We start from the raw sequence: 21,944 nt of genomic DNA, 5'->3' as shown, positions 1-21,944 counted from the left end.
GGGTGGATGCACACGTAATTCATACAGACACACCCAAACACGCTCTGTTGTCCTCAGATCCTATTGGTCCTTCAGTCACCTCTCTGCCATGCTCTCCATCAAAAGACCCTCAGCTTTCTCTCTCCTGCACCCAGGCACCGTGGCCAGTCCCCCGAGGAAGGGCGGAAGTCCCGCCGAAGGCACTCTCGGCGCTGCTCCAAGAGCTTCTGCAAGGCCAACCCTGAGGCCCGGTCCAGCCCCGCGCCCAGCCAGCCCCTGCAGATGCTCAGCTTCCTGTCGGCCAGGGGTGTAGTAAGTATTCCGCACAGCCTGGAGGGGGTGGAGGCACAAGTTCAGGGCAGTGTATGACACATTTTAATTCAGTTTTGGGCAAATATCCGACTGGTTTCAGACCTCCTTATTGATTAACCAGATGGTCATTCACCAGCCTTTGGCAGCACTCGGCTTGGCGGCTTGGGAAGTGGGGGCTTGGGGGGACAGGAAAAACCCGAAGCCCCCGGCTCTTTGTCAGGGGAACTTGGAAAGTACATATTGGCCTCCAGAGTGACATCTGCAGGAAAGCATGTATGAGACACCACAGGAGGTTTCTTTGGGGAGGAAGGAAAAGAGGGGGTCTTTGAGGCAGCAGAGGCACTGCAGCTTTGCGGTGACGTCTGCATCTTTGACAGCTAGGCTGCAGCACTGACGAGCAGCTGGGGTTTGATGTCACCTGTGTAAGCTCGGCCTTGAATGTATGCGAGAATTTTCCTCCAAGAAGCTGATAGCACTCGGCCTCTCGTGTCCACACAAGATCTCAGGGAGTTGAGGATGCAGCTGCCCTCACTAGTCCCTTCCACAGGTGGGACAGAAAAGCCGATGCTCAGAAGGGTTAAGGTCTGGAGTGAAGCCACTGAGTAAAGCAAGAGCGAATCCAGTCGAGGAACCCGGCCTTGAATGGGATCACGCAACAGTCCCTCAGGTCAAGAAGGAGGCCTGGAATACAACTTCAGACAGTTTGATGCCAGGAAGTTTGCTGAGCAAGGGATTTGGAGTTGGGTCTGAGCTCAACTTCCTAGCTGTGTGGCTTTGAGAAAGTCACTTAACCTCTTTGAAACTTAGTTTTCTCATTGGTAAATTTGAAATAATATCACTTCCATGTGGGATTGTTGGGGATATCCAATAACAGAAATCACGTGAAGGCCTTTTATAGACTCTAAAGGGACAGACACACAAATAGGAGGAGATTCCACACAGACGTACCCTATGCTTACAGCTAACAGCTGGGAAGGGACCTGTCTCCTCTAGCTAGGCATAAATCTGAAAATTTCAGAGAGCTGCTCCCTTAGAAATGATGAGGTGGAAGTAAGGAATAGCTCAGGGGTTCTTGCTGAGAGGTCAAGGAAGAGAAGGTGATAAGCACTGGTTGGGTCTGGTTGACATAATAGTTATATCTCCAGCGCATTCTGGGAAACTCTTCTTTACCAGTAAAGGCACCATGTATCACCAAGGTCTACTTTTGCCCAAATCTTCTACCTAGCTGGAGCCATCCACAACTCACCTCAGGGCCTCCCTTTGTAGAGATACCTGTAGTTGCTCAGTATTTGCAGATGGTAGATGCTCACTTGCATTCTCCCCTCCGCGAATGTCCTATGAAAGGTCTTTCCAGTAAAGCAGGGAGTCCGGAGGCCTGGGGGCAAGTCTTGGCTTGGCAGGACAAATCCTTTTACCCCTCCCAGCCTCAGCTTCCTCAACTGGAAAATGAGCATGGTTATCCCATTTGTGTCCCAAAGGAATTGTTGCAAAGGTAGAAATAAATTGAAAATACAAGCAATAAGAGGTGGAAGAATGGTTTTAAGTTGGTAAAATCCACCCCGTCTCCCTGGTCATGGTATTTATGGCAGCCCATTCGGTGGCCCTAACTGACCCTCATTAAAAAGTGCCATTGGGAGCAACTGGCTTGTGTTTTCTCACCTGGGATGGTTTCCTAACCAGTCAGGTGCGAGGTGTTGCAAAAAGCCGAATGTTGACTCCCCCCCCACCCCAAAATTGTGGTCCTCTCACACCAGTGAGTGAGGTACCAGATTGGCTGTTGGTTCTTAGGGCCCAGCTGCTATTAGAAGAACAGAAAGCTCATCCGTACCTAGAAGGCAGAGGCCTTAAGAGCTCACCTAATCCAATACCCTGATTCCAAACAGAGAACCTGGACTCACAGGAGAAAAATGACTTCCACGGGCTATGGCAGGTCGGAGTTGTTAAAAACTTGGGACTATGTTTATGTGGTCAAATCCTGGCTGCGAGCTGGGGATAGTTATTTAAACCTTTTTGAGCTGCAGTTTCCTCATCTGTTAAAAAAAATTGCAGATAATAAACCTCTTCCTCAAAAGCCTTGTTTTGGGGACAGAAGCAGAGTAATTTTGTACATAGTCGAGCCCAGTGCTCGGCACAGGGACAGAGATCAGCAAATAGAAGCAGGTGTTGTGATGAAAACATTCCAGATGCTGGCTCTGTACTTCCCAGCCGTGGAATCTTGAGCAAGTTACACAAACTCTCTGTGCCTCAGTTTTCTCCAAATCTGCAAAATGAGGAAAATAATAAGACCTACTTCATAAGAGGAATGTTGGGAGCATGCAATGACTCAACGTAAGTAAGACTTTCAGACTGTAACAGGCACGTGGTAGGTGCTAGGTTGCTGGCGGTGGATAGAAGCAGCAGCAGGATTAACCATGGAAGTAGTAACGGTAGTAGCAACGACAGTAGTGGAGTAGTAATAGTAGAATGGTTCCAGGCCCAGGCTAGTCTGTGGATGAGTTGAGACCACAGCTAGAAGCCCTGCTTCCCCTGCTTTCAGTTTCCTCCCATCCTCAGTGGCAGCTGCAGCCCAAATGGCTAGCCCCACCCTGCTCGTGGCTGCCTGACTCCTGGGGCATCAGACGCCCCTCAAGTCTGGTCCTCTGGATGCTCTCCATGCTGGGCTCTTTCTCATCCTCTCTCCTGCACAGGCAGGGATGGAGGAGGATACCACATTGGACCAAAGATTTTCCAAGAGTCCTGGCCCCAAGATCTTTTTGAGCTCTCTGCTGAAGAGAACAGCACAGTCATTGTCATTGAGTCACCCATTCCATCACTTGTTCAAATCTACCAGTTATCTACTAAGCATCTATAAAGGGTCAGCTCTGATGTGGCTCTCAGGATCCAGTGAATAAGAAACAGCCTGTGCTTTCTTAAAAGGAAGACAGACAAGGTAAAAATTGTAAAAGACAATGCACAACAGTGAATGCTGAGATGGGACAGGAGGTAGGCAGGCAGGGAAGGGAATTGGGGTTAGGGTTAGGTTAGGGCAGAGGAGGTGACAACTGAGAAACTAGCCAGTGGAAGCAGGAAACAAAGGCTGGAATCAGGATGGAGAAAGAATTCCAGGGAAGGAGATGGGGTTCTGGGGGTTCTGGAGGTGAACAGGAGCCCAAGCGTGAGGGGTCTCCTATGCCATGGTTCCTGCCACACTCCATGGTGGGCATCGCATATGCAGAGCTCTTTAAAAATCAGGGGTGGGCACATTACATCAAGGGGGCCTGTTTGCATACATGAATATGCAGAAGTGGGTTGTATCTTGTTAAAATTCTAGTTGGTGAGCTAAAGATAACCTGAAGCCCTCTTTCTTGGTCAGAGCCCAAATCCAAATGGAGGGTCCCAAGGAGTGAATCCTTCATGGCCTCATTTGTTCCTTATCTACACTCAGTCAACTCTGTTCAAGGTGTTAGGGAGACAGAGCGATGTATAAACAGGCTTCCTGAATTCCAGAGCTCACCATCTAGCGGTCAACAGAAGGCTGCAATGCAGCAGGATAAGCGTTGTCATTAGGGCTGAGACTGAGTCGGTGAACGCTAGTACTGCCCCACTGTTCAAATATTCAAATACTTGCACACCAGTTGACAAACAGACCCTGTCACCACCCATCCCCCAGTCAACAAAGCCATCCCTTCCCTCCTCTGGTACCTTCTGGACCTTCTCACAGTCCAGCAGATAAACGGTGATACCTGGCAGCCCTTCAGTGCCAAGGCCAGCTACCTGCAGATGGGGCAGTACCCACACTCAACCAGTTGTTGGATATTTTGAATATCACCCCTGGAGGTAACGGAAGCAAGTACAATATGTAGTAGGACCACAGAGGAAGGACCAATGTCTAAGAGATCTTGGTGTCTGAGAGGACTTTACAAATAAAGGAACATGTGAGCTGGGCTTTGAAGGATGAGTAGGAGTTCACCCAATTGAGATGGCTACTGAGATAGCAAAATACCACTGTGTGCCAGGCACTGTCACATACTTTACACGGTTTTTTTTTTTTCTCATTTGATTCACAAGACAGTTCTTTGAAGTAGATGCCACCATTATCACCATTTTTCAGATGGAAAAACTGAGGCTCAGAGAGGTGAAGTGACTTAGGTCAGTAACCCAATGAGTAGGAAGGGGAGCTGGTATGAATCATGGCTTGTATCTCAGAAGCTTACTGTGATAGCCAGAGGGCCTATTGGATGACAGAGAGGTTGGTGGCCCCAAGGTCTGGCCACGCCCTGTCCTCTAGCAGGGGCTTCTCTGTGAGGTCTATCCTAATTGGAGAGGGAATCTAAAGGGGGCTGATCAAGACTGAAATTAGACCCAGGAGAGGGCAGTCTCCTCCTTTCTCCTCCTTCTGCCTCTAGCAAGCCAACAGCTGCCACATAACCCTTGCCAACAAAAATCAGCACAGATACGGCAAAAAAAAAAGGCAAAACTTGGGCTCCGTAAAAGAGGACCTCATGAAACTTGTGAATAGTAGGAAGCAAGAGGTGACAGTGATGAAGACAGGAACTTTGAAGCAGATTCGGATACTCCAGAGTTCTTGATTTCATCTCCCTATGAGACTGGATAACAGCCATAACTCATGCTTCCTGAGCACCTACTATGTGCGAGGTGCTAGGCTGAGTTCTTTACATGTGTCATCTCATGCATTTCTCATGATAGCCTTTCAGGGGATCTTCCGCTAGTATCCTCATTTTACAATGAGGAAACTGCAGCCTAGAAAACTTAAGTAAAAGACAGCTGTTAAATGGAGAAGTTAGGATTTCAACCCAGAAAGTCTACCCTCAGAGTCCAGGTGCTTAATTACTTGCCTTCCCTTGTGTCATTTCACTTCGCTGGGCCTCTGTGTCCTCATCTGTACCTTTAACTAATAAGCATACTTACTGCACAGAGCGGTTGTGAGGGTGGAATGAGATAAGGTATCCATTCATTTATAAGCCCCTACTATGTGCCAGGCACTGGGTGAATAGCAGTGAACAAGACAGAGGAGATTTCTACCCTCATGCAGCTTCTGTTTTATGAGCAAAACTTAGCCTGATGCTTGGGACATAACCCTCAGTATACAGTAGTTGCTAGTGTTATTGATTTGTCATCATAATGGCTGGGTTAAACTTGCCCCCAGTAAAAGCAGACATGATGTTTTTGAAGCATCTCTGGCCTCAAAAAGTGTAATTATATCCAAGATCTCAGGTGAACCTCAGAACAACTCTAGGAGAATGGCAGGATATGCCTCCTATTTTGAAGGCAGGGGAAATGAGGCTGAGGGAGCATGTATGGAGGGTCCAGCCTTCCCACCTCTGACCCAGGTTCTCACGTACATTCTGCAAAAGTGAGCTCTTGCCCAAACTAGGAGACTCGCTAATCCAATGCCATTCATTGCCATTTAGAGAACAAAGGGACTAAAATGCGGAAGCAGGGGGCCGTGAGACTGAGGCATTTGTGGGACCAGTTATTCTTTTTAAATGGAAAACGGAATAGCATTGTCAACTTTTACTTTTGCCAAGCAAGAACAGGAAAAAGAAAACCACCATTTTCTATACTGAAAGGGACATTTACCATCTGAAGAGGAAAAATAGACATGGCCTCAGAAGAAAGGATGAGCCTTTAAATCAAATGCATTTCGTTGGATGAAAAACTCATTCCACTGAACTTTTTTTTTTCTCATTTCAATTTGGACTGGTGAAAATTTTGCCTGACTGGATCCATGTAGAAATTTTCAAGAAGAGGTGGGCTGAGGGCCCTCAAAAGGGGCTTCCGAGAAATGATGAGGTTGAAGCTGCTGGTCCCCTTCAGCTTCCTGACGGAGGGAAGGAGAGACATCTGGCCTCAGGCCCAAGGTCAACTTCAGTGCACAGCCCTGTGGGACCACCCCAGCCCTAAAGGACCTTGTCATCTTCCCAACATCCTCAGCAGATCCCTGTCTTTCTCCATTCCTCCCCTCTCTAATGAACTCCTAACAGGTCAATGAATCCAGTCTTTTGATGTCTTCCTAATTAATGTGCAAAGGAAGATGAACAACAATGAGGAAAATAAACTTAATGTCTTTGTGAAACAAAAGGTTTAAAAAAAAAAAAAGGAATAAGCAGAACCCTCTAGCTAAAAGCTCTGCCATGCAGCTCTACATTCACATGAGAATTTCCAGTCCCCCATATGGCAGGGAGGGAAAAAAAATATATAGCCATCTCTCTCCATGGAGCCATTTGAAGTTCAGTAAATGGACTTGTTCAGTTTAATTGGAATTCTCTTCTTGATTGTATTTTTGTAACCTATTAGGCTGTGCTGTCTCTTGATCTCGGAATTCAGCCGAAAGTAAGTTTTGAAGTGTGAGAGGTTGCCTTTTCCCCCGTTCTTGATTAAATAATGATTTGAAACAAAAACAATAAATAACAGTGCCGGCTTCCCTGGAGGGCTGAGAGAAACTCCCAGTGAAACACCAGGAGCTGGAGTTCATGGTGGGGGGATTTAATTACTTATTAGAAAAACCCGAATGTTGACGCTGAGTATATTAAGGAAAAAGGAGAATAGGCAAGCTTATGAGTTTAAAAGAAAAACAAAAACAAAAACTGGAGCTTCACATTGGCAGGGGCTAAGAGAATAAAGGGAACGTATTCGTTTGTTTTCTCCCAGTGGCCGTGAGTTTGTGAAAACCAGTTTGTCCTTAAAAAAATCTGAGATTAGCAATCCTGACCCAGAAGGGAAAAGCTTGTAATAGCTCTGAGGTCTGGATATGGCTTCATGACTCTGTCTCCCGGTTCCTTTCATTGACAAAGTCCAAGAGGGTTCGAAAGGGCAGAGATGGGGGAGATGGAAGGGAGAGATGAAACATACAGGTTGCACCGTGTCTGTGCTGCTTTCAGCTAGATCCGGGTAGCAGCGAACACTTAGAACAGAGGGTCACAAACTTAGTTGTCTCAAGGGCCAGGCAGCTAATAGATACAAGCAGCAGGGAACCCATAAGGCCTGGGGCCGGGAGAGCTTGTGCTGCTTCCAAAAGGGGCAGCTGCGATTACTCACAAGCCAATTATTACCAAGCAGGAATGTCGACTCAATCTTGCCAGATCCTCTCATTTTTCAGCATGAAGTAGAAATGGGCTGTTATGTGGACCTGCCCCACTCTACAATGTTGACAGTTCATTCAAATTTATTGTCGAACATAAATTTGTTTAGCCGGTAAATGGGCTAAAGAAAGCATATCTGAAACAATGTATAACTTGGCCCGTCCGTTTTCTAGTGGTGGTTTGGGGTGTTGAGACAGATGCCGTCCATTTATATCCCCTCCCCCTCCCCACTTCACACACTGCCAGCTTCCAGCTTCCAGGTAATGTTCTCTGGCTGCCAAAGACCACTTTGTTTGGCTGGGTGGCAGTTTGGACCTACTAGAGAATTGACACCCTTTGGGTGCAGCCTTTAACCCATGAGTGGCAGGGAACTGGTGTATAAATATCACAGCTCCCTCCCTGGTTGGGGTTAACTCTGGAGCCGTCTCTGCCTTGGCTCCCAGGGTGTCCTCCAGAAGCCCTCTGTGGCAGCTGGCTTGATAACGCATCTTCATCTGGCTGCTTCTCTCCCCTGTTCATTGCCCCCACTCTCCTACTGAAGTTCCTTGTCCTCAAAGAAACGGCCAGCACTGAAATTCCTGTCTCAGTTTCTAGGAGAACCATATGAAGACAGGCGCGTTTCACTTGGTGATTAAGCAAATCTTACAGGGGCTGAATTTTTGTGCCAAGCCCCAAAAGCAGGCCTTTGTGAAGACATAAAAAGAAGGGCAAGTCTGGGATGGAGGAAGGGGTCAGAGTGGACCACAGAAGAGAGCCCTGGTATGAGGGTCCCAGATCTTAGACAGGGGTCCCGGGTACCATGAGGGCATTGTTCCTGGACAAAAGTGGGTCTAGGATGACTCCTCCCAGCGGGCCTCTTGAAGACCGTTTTGCAGCTAAGCTGGGGATACAGGGGCACAGAGCAGTTATGTGCATACAAGAGAAATTTCCAGTGGATGAAGAAGAGCTCGTCAAAGACAACTTGTGAGTGGCCTGTTATCTAAATGAGGAGACGGGGAGGAAAGCGGGGGAGCCATCCTGTCACGCCAGCAGCCAGTGGGCAGCAGTCTGCATCCTCCATGCGGAGTGGGAGTGAACATCTGACGAGGAAGGAGACACTTAGAGATGGGAGGCGAGCGCACAGAGGCCTCTGTCATCTGCCTGTCATAAAGTCCTTGACTTCACGAAGGTCTCCCCTGCATTATCATGGCATCACTCCCACACGCACGCACACACACGCACGCTCACACACACACACCCCACAGTCTGCCTTTGGCCCCCCTCCGTTGTGTCTTTCCTCCGTGTGTGGGGTGACTGGAGAGCTCTGGAGAAGGAGGAATCTGAGGCTAAGAGGCCATTAAACGATCCAGACATCCCTACTGAGTTTATGAAAATGTTTCTATCACCTGGAAACAGAGATAGAGCCCATCAAGACTGGTAAAGACAAAACCACATAGAGTTCAGCTGAAGGAAGCAGGAATGCAAGTCTTCGGGCCACCACCCCTTCCCGCGGCCCTCAAAGTAATCCTTAAAGCAGGCCGAACAGGGGGAGCAGGTTTGCGTCTCCAGGACCTGCTGGGCATGTCATGTTACACTGGTTGTGCCTTGTCCAAGGGTGACTGGCCTTGGAGTTACACCCCACCGGCCCTCCATTTGTCGAGCCCGCTGTGAAAACCGATGTGGGGCTGCTTCAGCCCAGAGAAAGGTATATCTCTTTTCTAATTTGTCTGGCCAGAGTGGGGCACCATTTTCGAGTTCCTGACCCAGGGGGAGCACCGTTCTAGCACCCGAGCAAAGTCACTGCATGGGCCAGCAGCCCTGTTGCGTGCAAGAGGCCAGACCCATTTCATCTCTTAACCTGACCTCCCAGAATAGCAGAAGGTGGAAAAGGGAGTAAGGAGACCCAACACCGCTTGTCTCATCTGGAAGGCTCCTCGGGTCAGGAACTTCTCACCTTAGCCTGGAACTTATGCTGTTGAGCATGTGTAGACTGGGCTCCTGTGTGCTTTCTCTGAGGGTCCTAGGTCTGATGAGGGCCAGGAGGAAGAGCAGAGGGCATTCCTTCTCTTTGCCACTGGCCTGGACCTAAAACTTTATTCTAGAGGTTCTCTCTGGCTCACATGCCCAGCCCTGAGCTGGTCTCAAGACCCCAACTTTCAGCCCATCCAGATGGAGACAGGAGGTAAAACAAGCAATTACTGCCCCCTCGCCCCAGTAAGAGTGCTGTGGCAGACAGAAGCCACTCATGAACGAGTGAATGAATGAAAGAGTGAATGTTAGAATGAGTGAAGTAGAGAGTTTTGTGCTGTCCTGGCCTGGGGCTCAGAGAAGGCTTTCAAGAGGAGGTGATATGTAAACTGGAAGATGAATAAACTCAGCCATGTGAAGTGAGGAAGAGGGGAACAGTGTTCTAGGCAGAGGAAATGGCATAGGCAAATGGCCTGGGGTTGGGAGAGCGAGATGTGGTGGTAGAACCGAGAAAACTTTCTAATCGATTGGCCTAAGGTCGTGGGGGCCAGAGTGGGGGGGGCGGGTATATGGAAGAGATGAGGTTTGTGAAGGACACAGGGTTGAGCTGTGAAGTGTCGGCACTGTCACACATGTCAAAGAATTTAGATTCATCCAAAGAAATGGGACTTTTAAACAAGCAGGAGAGGTTGGTATTTTCAAGCCCCAGGGTCAGCCCAATGAGGGCATTTCAGTAGTACATTTATCTCTGTTTTTCGTGCCGATGGGAGGGCATGATGCCTTAGAGACTTCTCAGTTCTGATCACACAAGTTGCACGTGGATAGTGGTCGTGGTCAGGTAGCGACACTCTGAAAGTGTCCCTGTGAGCTCAGGATGTGGGGTTGAGAATGTGAAAAGGGCAAAGTCCCCTTCTATATCCACGAGCCCCGAGGAGCCTTATGTTCAGGAGATCCTTCCCCCTGGGGACTCTTGATGCACCAGGACATATCCTTTGAAATTAGTAGTCAGGGTGGAAACAAGTACCTGGGCAGAGAAAGGCCCAGACTGGATGCCTCCAGGTAGCAAAAGCCATAGGATACTGGAAACCATTGTATTCATGGTCCAGCCTGGTTCCTTCCAGGAGGGGTTCACCTGAGTCACTTGTGATACACTGGCTACCAAACATTCACTGTCTCTGAGACAAAGATTCCATGAGCCCATCCCCAGACCAAGCCCCAGCCTGAGAGCCCAGGTCCCAGGATCTAATTGCCTGGCACGATGCTTTGTCATTCCTGACAGAGGTGGTGGAAATACATATGTAGCCATTGAACTCTCAGAGGTGGGAAGGATATGGCATCCAACTTGCAAACTGCAAGACAGAAAGGAGCTGAATGGAAAAAGGGCCTTTACATTAATTTTTAAAGAAGTCTCACACTAGAAAACCCCACTTGGGCAACCTTATTTTGAGGTCCCTTGTCCCAGAGCAAAGCTAGCCAGATTGCCAAGCATGTACAGTGGCAGCCACGCTGGGTGGAACTTGGTAAAGCTGGACCACCACCTTGTCTGTGTGCAAAGCCTCCTGGGAGAATCTGCAAAGGAAGTCCCACCTCCCCAGCTCCAGGAGCTGATATCCTGAGCTGGTGGAGTCATCACTGTTATTCTCACAGTTCCGTTGTCTCTGTATCTCACCCTCATGACCAACTGCTGAGAAGGCAGAAGGGTTTCCTTAAGAAAGCCCAGAAGTCCCCCTTCTTTAGGCCCAAGGTGCATGGGAGAAACTGGGTGGGAGAAGCAGGCTTTTGATGGTGAGGCCTACACTAATATTTGCAGGGCCTGGGACAAGCGCATAGAAGGAGAGCCACACACTATATATGCAAATGTTTATAAATCAAGCCATCAAACTTAGATGAAATAGGTTCTCCTATCTTGGCAAACATACCTTCGAAATGATCTGGAAAGTCAGATTTGGATTTAGAATCTTGGACCCCTCGGAGCGCCAGGCCACAACATGACAGTGTAGAGAGAAACTGCCCCGAGGCCCTGGCCCCTCCCATTCTCCCCCCATGTCCTTGCACTGTCCAGCACCGTGATGGACCTCCCACCCAAGCACACGGACACCTAAGCCTGAACATCCAACTTCTGTTCAAATAGCCACACTTTGACCTAGGAATGTGCGCGCTTGAAGCATGGTCTACCCCTGGGAGAGTAGATCCGTAGATGATCCTGCAGAGACCCTGGAAGGGGACTCAGGGGTCATTGAAACAGAGAATTCTGCGATTTCAGGTCCCCAGAGAGTCATTTCAGGGGGAGTGGTTTACAGGTGGTGCCTTCTCAGCCCCATAGATTTCTCACCCCAAAGGGATGGTTATTGCTGGAGGAGACCCAGGGCAGAGGTCCATCTTGCCCACATCTAAGCATGGTATTGTTGCTGGACCAGAACCAAACCCACTATGTCATCCCAGCTGTGAGACTGGTCTGAACGTTTAAAGAAAACCATCCATTGTACTTCTAAACACACCATAGCCTTCCCGAGGGCTGTCTCTCCCTCGCCTCCTTTACTCCTTCATCTGTCCTAGATCAGCCCCACACAGGATCCTGGGGACCCCTCCTCATTCCCAGGCACCCCAAGGCAGCCCCTCCCAAAGCCGTTTGTCACAAGCACACCTTCCCTGTTCCCCGCCCCCCATCTTGACACCTTAGATTGATGCGAACTCTAGCCGCCGTCTGCATTGTCAGCAAGGGTTTCTTGATCCAACTTGGGCATTAAGGGACTGATGAGGTTAGTGTTGATGGCTTGAGGTCCCGTTACTGAGAAAGCCAACCAGAAGTGATGCTTCACCTGTCAAGAACACTGAAAACCCAAAACCCAAAGTTCAGGGCCAAGTGTGAGGATGTACAGAAAGGTGTGTGTTTTTTCTTGTCATTTGCGACTCTAATGATGGACTCACCTTGCCCGCTCTTCCCTTTCTCTTACACCTTACCTACCTACTAAAGGAGGAGTTCTTGCTTGGTAAGTGGATATAATCCGCAAAGACATGAGAGAATTTATTAGAAGCCACTCGAGCGCCTTAGCTACCTTCTCCAGGGGGAAAAGGACACACGCAGATATCCGTAGAGAGCTTTTTTTTGTTTGTTTTCCGTCAGACAGTTTGACTTCCATTTTTTATTTTTTGTCCCCTCTTTCTTTTCCCCTTTAGTTGAAAACTACTAAAATATCATTTTGTGACCTTGACTTTATATTAAAAAAAACCTCTCATCTTTATTTCATTTCTTTTCCCCATGTGATATTTGTTTAGGGTTCTATTCGGGCAACTTTTTCTTTAAAAAAAAAAAAGTCAAATTTGTTGAGGATCTGGTTGACGTTTAAATTTTTGGCTTTATCTCCTTTTTTTGTTCTTAAGTTTCAAGATATATTTTTTCAGGCCCATAGCCTCCTTTCTTTCCCCCCACTTTTCTTTATTTTTATTATTGTTTTAGGTTAAGGGTGTTTACACCCCCCCCTTCTCTTAAGTTGTTGCTTTCGTTTAATTCCGTAGAAATTAAATTTTGTATCATTTCCTTTTTCTTTGGTTTAATCTGGATCGCATGCTTTTTTCTCTGCATGATACCTAAATCTTCCAGTTATCCTAGAAGGGGGTAAAGAAAAGATCTCCCTTCTGTGGTATTCTTTTAGGAATTTGTGCTTTTGTCTTTTGGCGTCTCTTCTTGCCTCTCCTCTCTCTCTTTCCTTTCGTTGCAGTGCATCATGATGGTAAACATTTCTTGGTTATTTAGACACAGCCCGCAGACCCAGCGCGCAGCAGTGTCCGACGGGTGTTTTTGCTTTCAGATCACTGGGCCGGGGGCTGCTACCCTCTTTACCAGAACTGCCAGGCTGCTCGCCACGTCCCGAGGACGCTCCCAGGAGTATGACTCGGGCAATGACACCTCCTCGCCACCCTCCATGCAGATCAGCTCAGCCAGGTCTCGGGGTCAGGAGAAGGAGAGCCCCACTGGGGGCCTGAGCAAGAGCCGGGGCCCCAACAGCGGCAACACCTCTGATTCAGGGAACTCCTTCACCACCTCCTCCCCCCAGAACGAGGGGGCCGCTTTGGAGAATCTCTCCCCCACCAGCAGGGGCAGAGAGTCAAGGTCAGTGCACCTGGGTGGCAGGAGGGGGTCCTGCCTGAGCTCCACAATCTCAGTCTCTCACCCTAGCACTACACCACACACACAGACTCCAGCTCTTTTATTTGAGAGAAAGAGAGAGAGAGAGAGAGAGAGAGAGAGATTGGCATCATTTTTGAAAAAACTATCCAAGGAGATCAGCTTCAGGTATAGCTGGATCCAGGGTCTCAAAAAATATGTCATCAGGAATCTGTCTTTCCTATTACATCTCTCAGTTCTGCTTCCCCCTCTCTTGGCTTTATTTTCAAGCAGATCCTCCCAAAGCATTGGCAAAGATGCCATCCAGTTAACATTCTATCCGTCTAGCCAGCCAATGGAAGGAAAATGCCTCTTTCCCGAGAATTTCAGCAGAATATCAGGGCAAGTGCTCATTGACTCTGCTTGGCCCAGCTTGGGTCATCTGCCCACACTAGACCAATCACACTGCCCAGGGGATGCAGTATTCTTGGCTAGAACTTGTCATATGCCACCATCAGGGCTAATGAGTCTTCCCATGTACACTAAAACTGGGGAATGTCTGGTTCTCTGAAGGAAAAGCAGGGTACTGTTATCAGGAGGAGGGATGGAGGCTGGGCAGGAAAAAACAGATATCAGTTTGCCAATAATCAGAGGAGAAAGTCTAACATTTAAAGTCACTGTCATTTTAAAGTATACCACAGTATTTACCCAAACGCATTGAAAATTTATGTCCATACAAAAACCTACACATGGATGTTTTTATAGCAGCTTTATTCATGCCCAGATTTGGAAGCAACCAAGATATCCTTCAATAGGTGAAGAGATAAATAAACTGTGGTCCATACACACAATGGAATACTATTCAGCACTAAAAAGAAACAAGCTACCAATCAACGAAAAGACAGGGAGGAAACTTAAATCCACGTTACTAATAGAAAGAAGCCAATCTGAAAAGGCTGCATATTCTACGATTCCAACTACAAGACCTTCTGGAGAAGGCAAAGCTATGGAGACGGTGAAAAGATGAGTGGTTGCCAGTGGTGAGAGGGTGGAGAGGGATGGATCTGCCTGCCTCGGGGCATCCCTGGCCTCAGTTCACACCCAAGCTCGGCTGGGAGCCAGGGCTGTGTCAGAGCAAACGTCCATGTCTCCAAGAACAGGCAGTGATGTTCCCAGATATCTACTCATATACTTCAGGGCTGTTATGCAGGAAATACTGAGAATAGCAACAACAAAAATAATAACGGCAGCTAGTATTTATGGAGCCCTGAGGTACTATGCCAGGTGCTTTCCATAGATAATCTTCCTAAACTCCTTCTGAAACCTTTATGGGATAGGTTGTGTTATAATTCTTTTTTAGCTGATGGTGAACCAAGCTCAGAGCAGTTAAGAACCTCACTTAATAAGGGCGGACACCGGGATTGAAACACAGATCTGTCTCCAGAACTGGAGTTAAGCCTGAACGGCATTTAGCAGTCACCTGCTTAATCTGATCTATGTGGACAGCCAAATTAAGTAACTTAGACCCAGCCTTTCACTGTGAAGTATAGATGATCTTTAGATCCGTGGCTATTTATGTCATGTCAGCTATGAGCAGAGGGCAGAATGGAAGAGACATCAGCTCTAAATCAGGGGAACCACAGACAGTAAAGGCAGGGGCTGGCAAGGTAGCAGGGACGTGGGCTTCAGGGCTGGACAGATCAGGGTTTGAGACTCTGGGTGGCCGTGAGCAAGCAACTCACCCTTCTGGGTCTTCTCTGTAAATAAGGGATAATAATAGTGCCAACTTCCTAGGGTTGTTGGGGGCTAAATGAGATGATGCTGTGAAGCTCCCAGGATGTGCAGGGGCTCAGCCTATTTTTTCCACAGCTGTTTATCAATGACCTAGGACATTTGTCTCAGGCTCTGTCCTGGTGCTGGGATACAGTGTCCAGAGAGACATGAGTCCTGTCCCCAGGGAGCTCCACGTCTGGGGGAGGGAGACAGCAATTATAAGACCAAGCGAGCCATCTAGGGGTGGGGGGAGGCATTGGGGCCTGGGGGCTCTGATAACACAATGGAGGTCACACAACCAGCCTTAGGGGGGTCGAAAGCCTGAACCATGAGTAGGAGTTGTCAAGTGAAGAGGGTTCCAGGCAGTGAGAATGTTCTAAAGCCTGCAGACAAGGAAGGGAATAGGAATATTCCAGGAGGGACAAGTAGTCCATTATGGCTGGAGTCAAGAGAGGGAAGTGCCAGAGCTGAGAATGGCGTATGGGCAGGGGCTGGGTCAGGATGAAACTACATTAATGTTATTTGAACTTGACCCTTGGCCCAATCCCAATGAGCATGTCCTTACTGAGAACCAACAGGAACCCAGCATGGTTCTAGGCAAGGTGAGAATATGACAGGACCCTGTGCTTTGGGTGAATTTGTACAAGCCTCCACCCTTCTTTGGGTCTCCAGTCCCCCATCTGCAAAATGGGCTACGCCAGTTTCCCAACTTAAACCAACTACATGTCACTTTCTTGAGTCCTTCTGTATCCAGATACTACTGTTACTCTTATTTACTTTAATAAACTCACTTTTTAATATGAGGAAACTTGTAGTACTATCTTAAATAGAAAATTTGTATCACCTGTCCTCAATAGAATGCACCTGTGAAAATACATTGATTCAATCACTGTATTTAATTCTGGTTAGTTACAGTTGCCTGCCCAAGGTTCTGAGTCTCAGGCCTGCTCTCTCTCTCTTTGGGAGATTGCAAGCATTAAAGAGACAGTAAAACCCCCCTAGTACCCATCCCGGGCTTTCTCATTCATATGATCAGAGGGACTGGAAAGGGACGAAATCTTCCACCATGTGATTGGATCATACCCATCACGCACCCTGTGGTATGTGTCCTACTCTATCTCTGCTCCACTAACATCCGTGGTCTGGGAAGTCTTTCCAGAGGTAGTAAGACGGGGAAAGGTGGATGGGGGGTTCTGAGAGCACCACAGCCGAGGCAAAGTACGGAGGTGAGTATCAGCTGAAGATGCCCTGGACCAGCGGGCGGGCCAGTGCTAACAGCCATTCTCCCCTCTGCAGAGGATTCCAGTCACCCTGTCTGGAGTGCACCGAGGTGAAGAAGTCCAGTTTGGTCCCACCCACAGCCCGGAGCTCCCCCATGAGAGGGCGCTCCCGCAGCTCGTCCTGTGCCAGCGCCCACTCCTCCAGATCTCCAAACCCCAGGACCTCCCCCAGGTACACCAGGAGCCGATCCACCTCCTCTGGGAAAAGGTGAGTGCAATTTTGACCTTGGCTCTGCAGCTAGTTAAGGTAACTGGAGATGTCGTTTGACCACCAGGCGACAGGAGTGGAACAGATTTGAGTTTGAATGCCCATTCTATCTATTACTCACTGGTGGCCTTGGTTGTCAGTTAACCTGTCTGAGCCTTAGTTGCCTCCCCTGCAAAATGAAAACCGTAGCAACACTTACCCTGAAGGATTGTTCTGAGGACTATGAGACACTTAGATCAGTACTTAGAATATAATACCAGTTTTGATTGTTGTCATTGGCATGAGGATACATTCACGTGTATCAGTTATCTTCTGCTGCATAAAAATTATCCCCCCAGTGTAGCATCCGTATCAATAAGTTTTTCGTCGGTTCTTGATTCAGTGGATCAGCAGTTTGGGCTGGGCTCAGCTGAGTGGCTCTTCTTCTGTTCTCTCTTGGGTTCATGCATGTGTCTTCCATCAGCTGGTGGGTTGTCTGGGGGCTGGCTGGTTTGAATGACCCCAGCTGATTCATCTCTGCTCCATGTGGCCTCACATCTTCCAGCAGGCTTGTCTGGACTCGTTCACATGGTGATGGCAGGGTTCCAAGAGAGAGAAGTAGTGTGCAAGGCCTCGGCTTGGAACAGGCATGACCTCTTCAGCTGTTTTCTTAGCCATTGCAAGTCAGAGGACCAATCCAGATAGATGCAAGGGATGCTCCTCTTAGTGGGAGGAACTGCAAAATCACACTGCAAGGGGCATGGATACAGGGAGAAGAATTGTGCCCATTTTTTTCACTTTTCCACTCAATTCTAATAACCCCTGGTTATTGTTTGATTTTCTCATGTGGAATAACGATATGGCAGAATGCAGAGACATGCGATCTCAGGAATTGGAAGATTCCATCCAATCTAATCAACCCACAGCTTCATGGAGTCCAGCTTCCCTCTACAAACAAGAACTTCCAACAGCAACCCAACTATTCCTCTTCGGCAACCGTATCAAAAAACAGTTGCTTACGTAGGTGGTTACCTCAAGACCAGTTCATTCAAAATAAGGAGGCAAGGAAGCTAACAGAAATATTCAACATGATGGAGTGACATAAGTAGAAGAGCAAATCAGGCTAAAAGGAAAATTGAGAGAAATAAAATTAAATCAGGAGGAAGGTTAAGTCCCAAAGCCATGTCCTACCATTCTGTATGGTTGGCCATCTGTATCTGTGGGTTCCACATCCCTGGTTATGAAAGGCCAGTGTATTCAGTATACTATGCCATTTTATATAAGGGACTTGAGCACCTGCAGGTTCTGGTATCTGCAGGGACTCCTGGAATCAATCCCCTGCAGATACCGAGGGATGACGGTTGTTGCTATGGAGGTGTGCTGCAAATGTGACTCTGAGCTCCCTGGCAGACAAGGCAAAAAGGGAAATTGTCCCTTTACATTATTAACAAAAAAGATAAAAATTGAACCAGTTGCCTGGAAGAGCAGTTATTTCTGAGTTTTAAGTATGAAAAATTATTCACATGGCTCCACAGAAAAGGGACACTATGTGGTACAGTGGCTAGAAATGCCTGACGTCCTTTCAAAGTGTCCAAAAGCATTGTTCCATCGTAACTCTTTTTTATAATGTCTCTCAATATATAGCCAAAGAGCAAGTTGGCAAAGCAAATTTTTCAGGGGCCATAGCTGGACACTGTCCCAGGGCACTAAGACTGGAGGAGCTGTATTACTTGTCCACACTCCTTCCATCACGCTGGGCAACATGTAAGAATAGAGTCCCAAGGCAATGGTTATTATGATCACCTAAGAAAGTAGGAAGGGGCTAAGGAACACCTGGGTGAGGGCAAGTCAGAGCAAGACTTCTTTTCAAACTGAAAAGGACGGGAAAACTTTGCTAGTATTCCTGTGAGGGAAAGCTGGCAAAAACAGAGCATGAGAGAGTGTCCCCCGCTACTCATTCCTGTGCCTGTAGCAGACATTGCTAATCCATCACAGCCCTCTTTCCCACTGAACACAGACATGGCCACATAATCCCTCTGAACCCTGGCAGGAACTACTAGCAGATCAAATCAGCAACTGTGAGATGAAAATTATTTGAAAGACTGAGAAAGAAGGGTAGATGTTCCTAGGAAAGTGGTGGAGAAAGCAAGGCAGTCGTTCTCTAAACGTGGGAGGCATTAGCAAGAGGGAAGAAGACTGGAAATCGCACAGGGGTTCGTAATTCGGGTGCACAACAGTGTGGTCTAGCAGAAGTCAGGAGCACTTTGTAGCCAAACAGACCTGGGTTCAAACCCCTTACCAGCCGAGTGACCTTGAACAAATTATTGGGTTGGCCAAAAGGTTTGTTTGGTTTTTTCTGTAAGATGGCTCTAGTAGCACTTAGTTGTCTTTAACTTGATTCAAAACAATTTTGTTAGAGTGTATGTGACAGCTGTCATATCAGTGTGCATGAGGGAGGATATTTGGGGATATATGTATAGCTGACTCACTTTGTTATAAAGCAGAAACTAACACCATTGTAAAGCAATTATACTCCAATAAAGATGTTAAAAGGAAAACACTATATTAAAATTAATAAAAGTATTAAATATAATTATATTAAATATATAAAATAAACTTAAAAAAATAGTTTCAAAATTTCAAAAAAAAGACATCAAAATCGGTGAATTTTTGTGTAGCCATTTTAATATTGGAGATGGAAGAAAAACAACTTTTTTGGCATACTATTCTTTATGATTTCAAGAAAGGTAAAAATGCAACTGAAATGCAAAAAAAGATTTGTGCAGTATATGGAGAAGGTGCTGTGACTGATCGAACGTGTCAAAAGTGGTTTGCGAAGTTCTGTGCTGGAGATTTCTCACTGGACGATGCTCCACAGTCAGGTAGACCAGTGAAGTTGATAGCGGCCAAATCGAGACATTCATTGAGAACAGTCAGCGTTATGCCATGCAGGAGATAGCTGACAGACTCAAAATATTCAGATCAAGCGTTGAAAATCATTTGCACCAGCTTGGTTATGTTAATTGCTTTGATGTTTGGGTTCCACATAAGCGGAAAAAAACCTTCTTGACCATATTTCCGCATGTGATTCTCTACTTAAACGTAATGAAAACGTTCCGTTTTTAAAACAAATTGTGGTGGGCGCTGAAAAGTGGATACTGTTCAGTTGTCTGGAGCGGAAGAGATCGCGGGGCGAGCGAAATGAACAACCACACCAAAGGCTGTTCTTCATCCAAAGAAGGCGATGTTGTATATGTGGTGGGATTGGAAGAGAGTCCTCTATTATGAGCTCCTTCTGGAAAACCAAACAATTCCAACAAGTACTGCTTCCAATTAGACCAACTGAAAGCAACACTCAATGGAAAGCATCCAGAATTAGTCAACAGAAAATGCATAATCTTCCATCAGGGTAAGACAAGACCACATGTGTCTTTGATGACCAGGCAAAAACTGTTACAGCTTGGCTGGGAAGTTCTGATTCATCCGCCACCTTTGAACAAGACATTGCACCTTCAGGTTTCCATTTATTTAAGTCTTTACAAAATTATCTTAATGGAAAAAATTTCAATTCCCTGGAAGACTGTAAAAGGCATCTGGAACAGTTCTTGGCTCAAAAAGATAAAAAGTTTGGGGAAGATGGAATTATGAAGTCGCCTGAAAAATGGCAGAAGGTAGTGGAACAAAAGGGTGAATATGTTGTTCAGTAAAGTTCCTGGTGAAAATGAACAATGTGTCTTTTATTTTTACTTAAAAAGCAAAGGCACTTTTTGGCCAACCCAATACATCATCTCTCTCTGCCTCTGTGTCCTCATCTATAGAATGGGATTGATAATAGTACCTAACCCTAGGAAATGCTGAGGATTAAATAAGATAATATACACAAAACATTAGTTCAATAAAAATAGAACTACCAGGCTTCCCTGGTGGCGCAGTGGTGAGAGTCTGCCTGCCGATGCAGGGGACACGGGTTCGTGCCCCAGTCCGGGAAGATCCCACATGCCGCGGAGCGGCTGGGCCCATGCGCCGTGGCCGCTGAGCCTGCGCGTCCGGAGCCTGTGCTCTGCAACAGGAGAGGCCACAACAGTAAGAGGCCCACGTACAGCAAAAAAAAAAAAAAAAAATAGAACTACCATATGACCCAGCAATCCCACTACTGGGCATATACCCTGAGAAAACCATAATTCAAAAAGATACATGTACCACAATGTTCATTGCAGCACTATTTACAGTAGCCAGGACATGGAAGCAACCTAAATGTCCATCAGCAGATGAATGGATAAAGAAGATGTGGCACATATATACAGTGGAATATTACTCAGCCATAAAAAGGAACGAAATTGAGTTATTCGTAATGAAGTGGGTGGACCTAGAGTCTGTCATACAGAGTGAAGCAAGTCAGAAAGAGAACAACAAATACCGCATGCTAACTCACATATATGGAATCGAAAAAACTGGTGCTGATGAACCTAGTGGTAGAGCCGGAATAAAGACACAGATGTAGAGAACGGACTTGAGGACACAGTGGGGGGAGGGGAAGCTGGCACGAAGTGAAACAGTAGCATTGACATATATACACTGCCAAATGTAAAGTGGATGGCTACTGGGAAGCAGCTACATAGCACAGGGAGGTCAGCTCAGTGCTTTGTGACCACCTAGAGGGGTGGGATAGGGAGGGTGGGAGGGAGGCGCAAGAGGGAGGGGATATGGGGATATATGTAAAGCAGAAACTAACACACCATTGTAAAGCAATTATACTCCGATAAAGATATAAAAAAAATTAGTTCAAAATCTGGCACATAGTAGAATATATAATACTCATATAATAATAAAAATTTCCTGTGTGCTGACTATATGCCAAGATGCTAAGTAATTTACCCTAATTTACACGTTTAATTTACAATTCTATGGGGTAAGTACAATTACCCCCATTTTACAGATCAGAAAGTAGTGGCCCAGAGAAGTGAAATCAACTGCCCAAAGGTCACACAGCTAACACGTGGCCAAGAGAGGAAGAACTCAATAAGGGGAAGTGGTTGATATCATTATTAACCATCCAAAAGGGAGGGGATTTCATCCTCAGGTAAGGGCTTGGTTCCTTTGCCTGGCCTCCAGAAGTAAAAAGGCCTGGAGACCAGCTGAATAAAACGTTGGACAGACGGGGCAAGCCCGGCAGAGCTCAGCAGGCCCCTCAGAGGCTGTCTCCTCTCTTCCAGGTCCTCCTCCCGCTCTCCCAGCTATTCCTCCAACTCTGGCAAGAGGAGCCCGCCTAGCAGAAGCTC

General features: G+C 47.0%; 1 protein-coding gene across 1 annotated transcript in view; it reads left to right on the top strand.

The window, feature by feature from the left end:
• SRRM4 (serine/arginine repetitive matrix 4) overlaps positions 1-21,944 on the top strand; it is a 156,400-nt gene that overhangs the window by 131,603 nt on the left and 2,853 nt on the right. The window contains exons 8-11 of the mRNA XM_024758711.1: positions 135-291; positions 13,130-13,431; positions 16,495-16,686; positions 21,879-21,943. Coding sequence (XP_024614479.1) covers positions 135-291; positions 13,130-13,431; positions 16,495-16,686; positions 21,879-21,943 — 716 coding nt within the window. The remainder of the gene's footprint in view (positions 1-134; positions 292-13,129; positions 13,432-16,494; positions 16,687-21,878; position 21,944) is intronic.

Source organism: Neophocaena asiaeorientalis, unplaced genomic scaffold (assembly GCF_003031525.2).
Source record: "Neophocaena asiaeorientalis asiaeorientalis breed wild unplaced genomic scaffold, Neophocaena_asiaeorientalis_V1.1 scaffold77, whole genome shotgun sequence".
Classification (NCBI taxonomy): domain Eukaryota; kingdom Metazoa; phylum Chordata; class Mammalia; order Artiodactyla; family Phocoenidae; genus Neophocaena; species Neophocaena asiaeorientalis.
The sequence above is the reverse complement of the archived record's forward strand: the minus strand, read 5'-3'. Positions and strand labels throughout refer to the sequence as shown.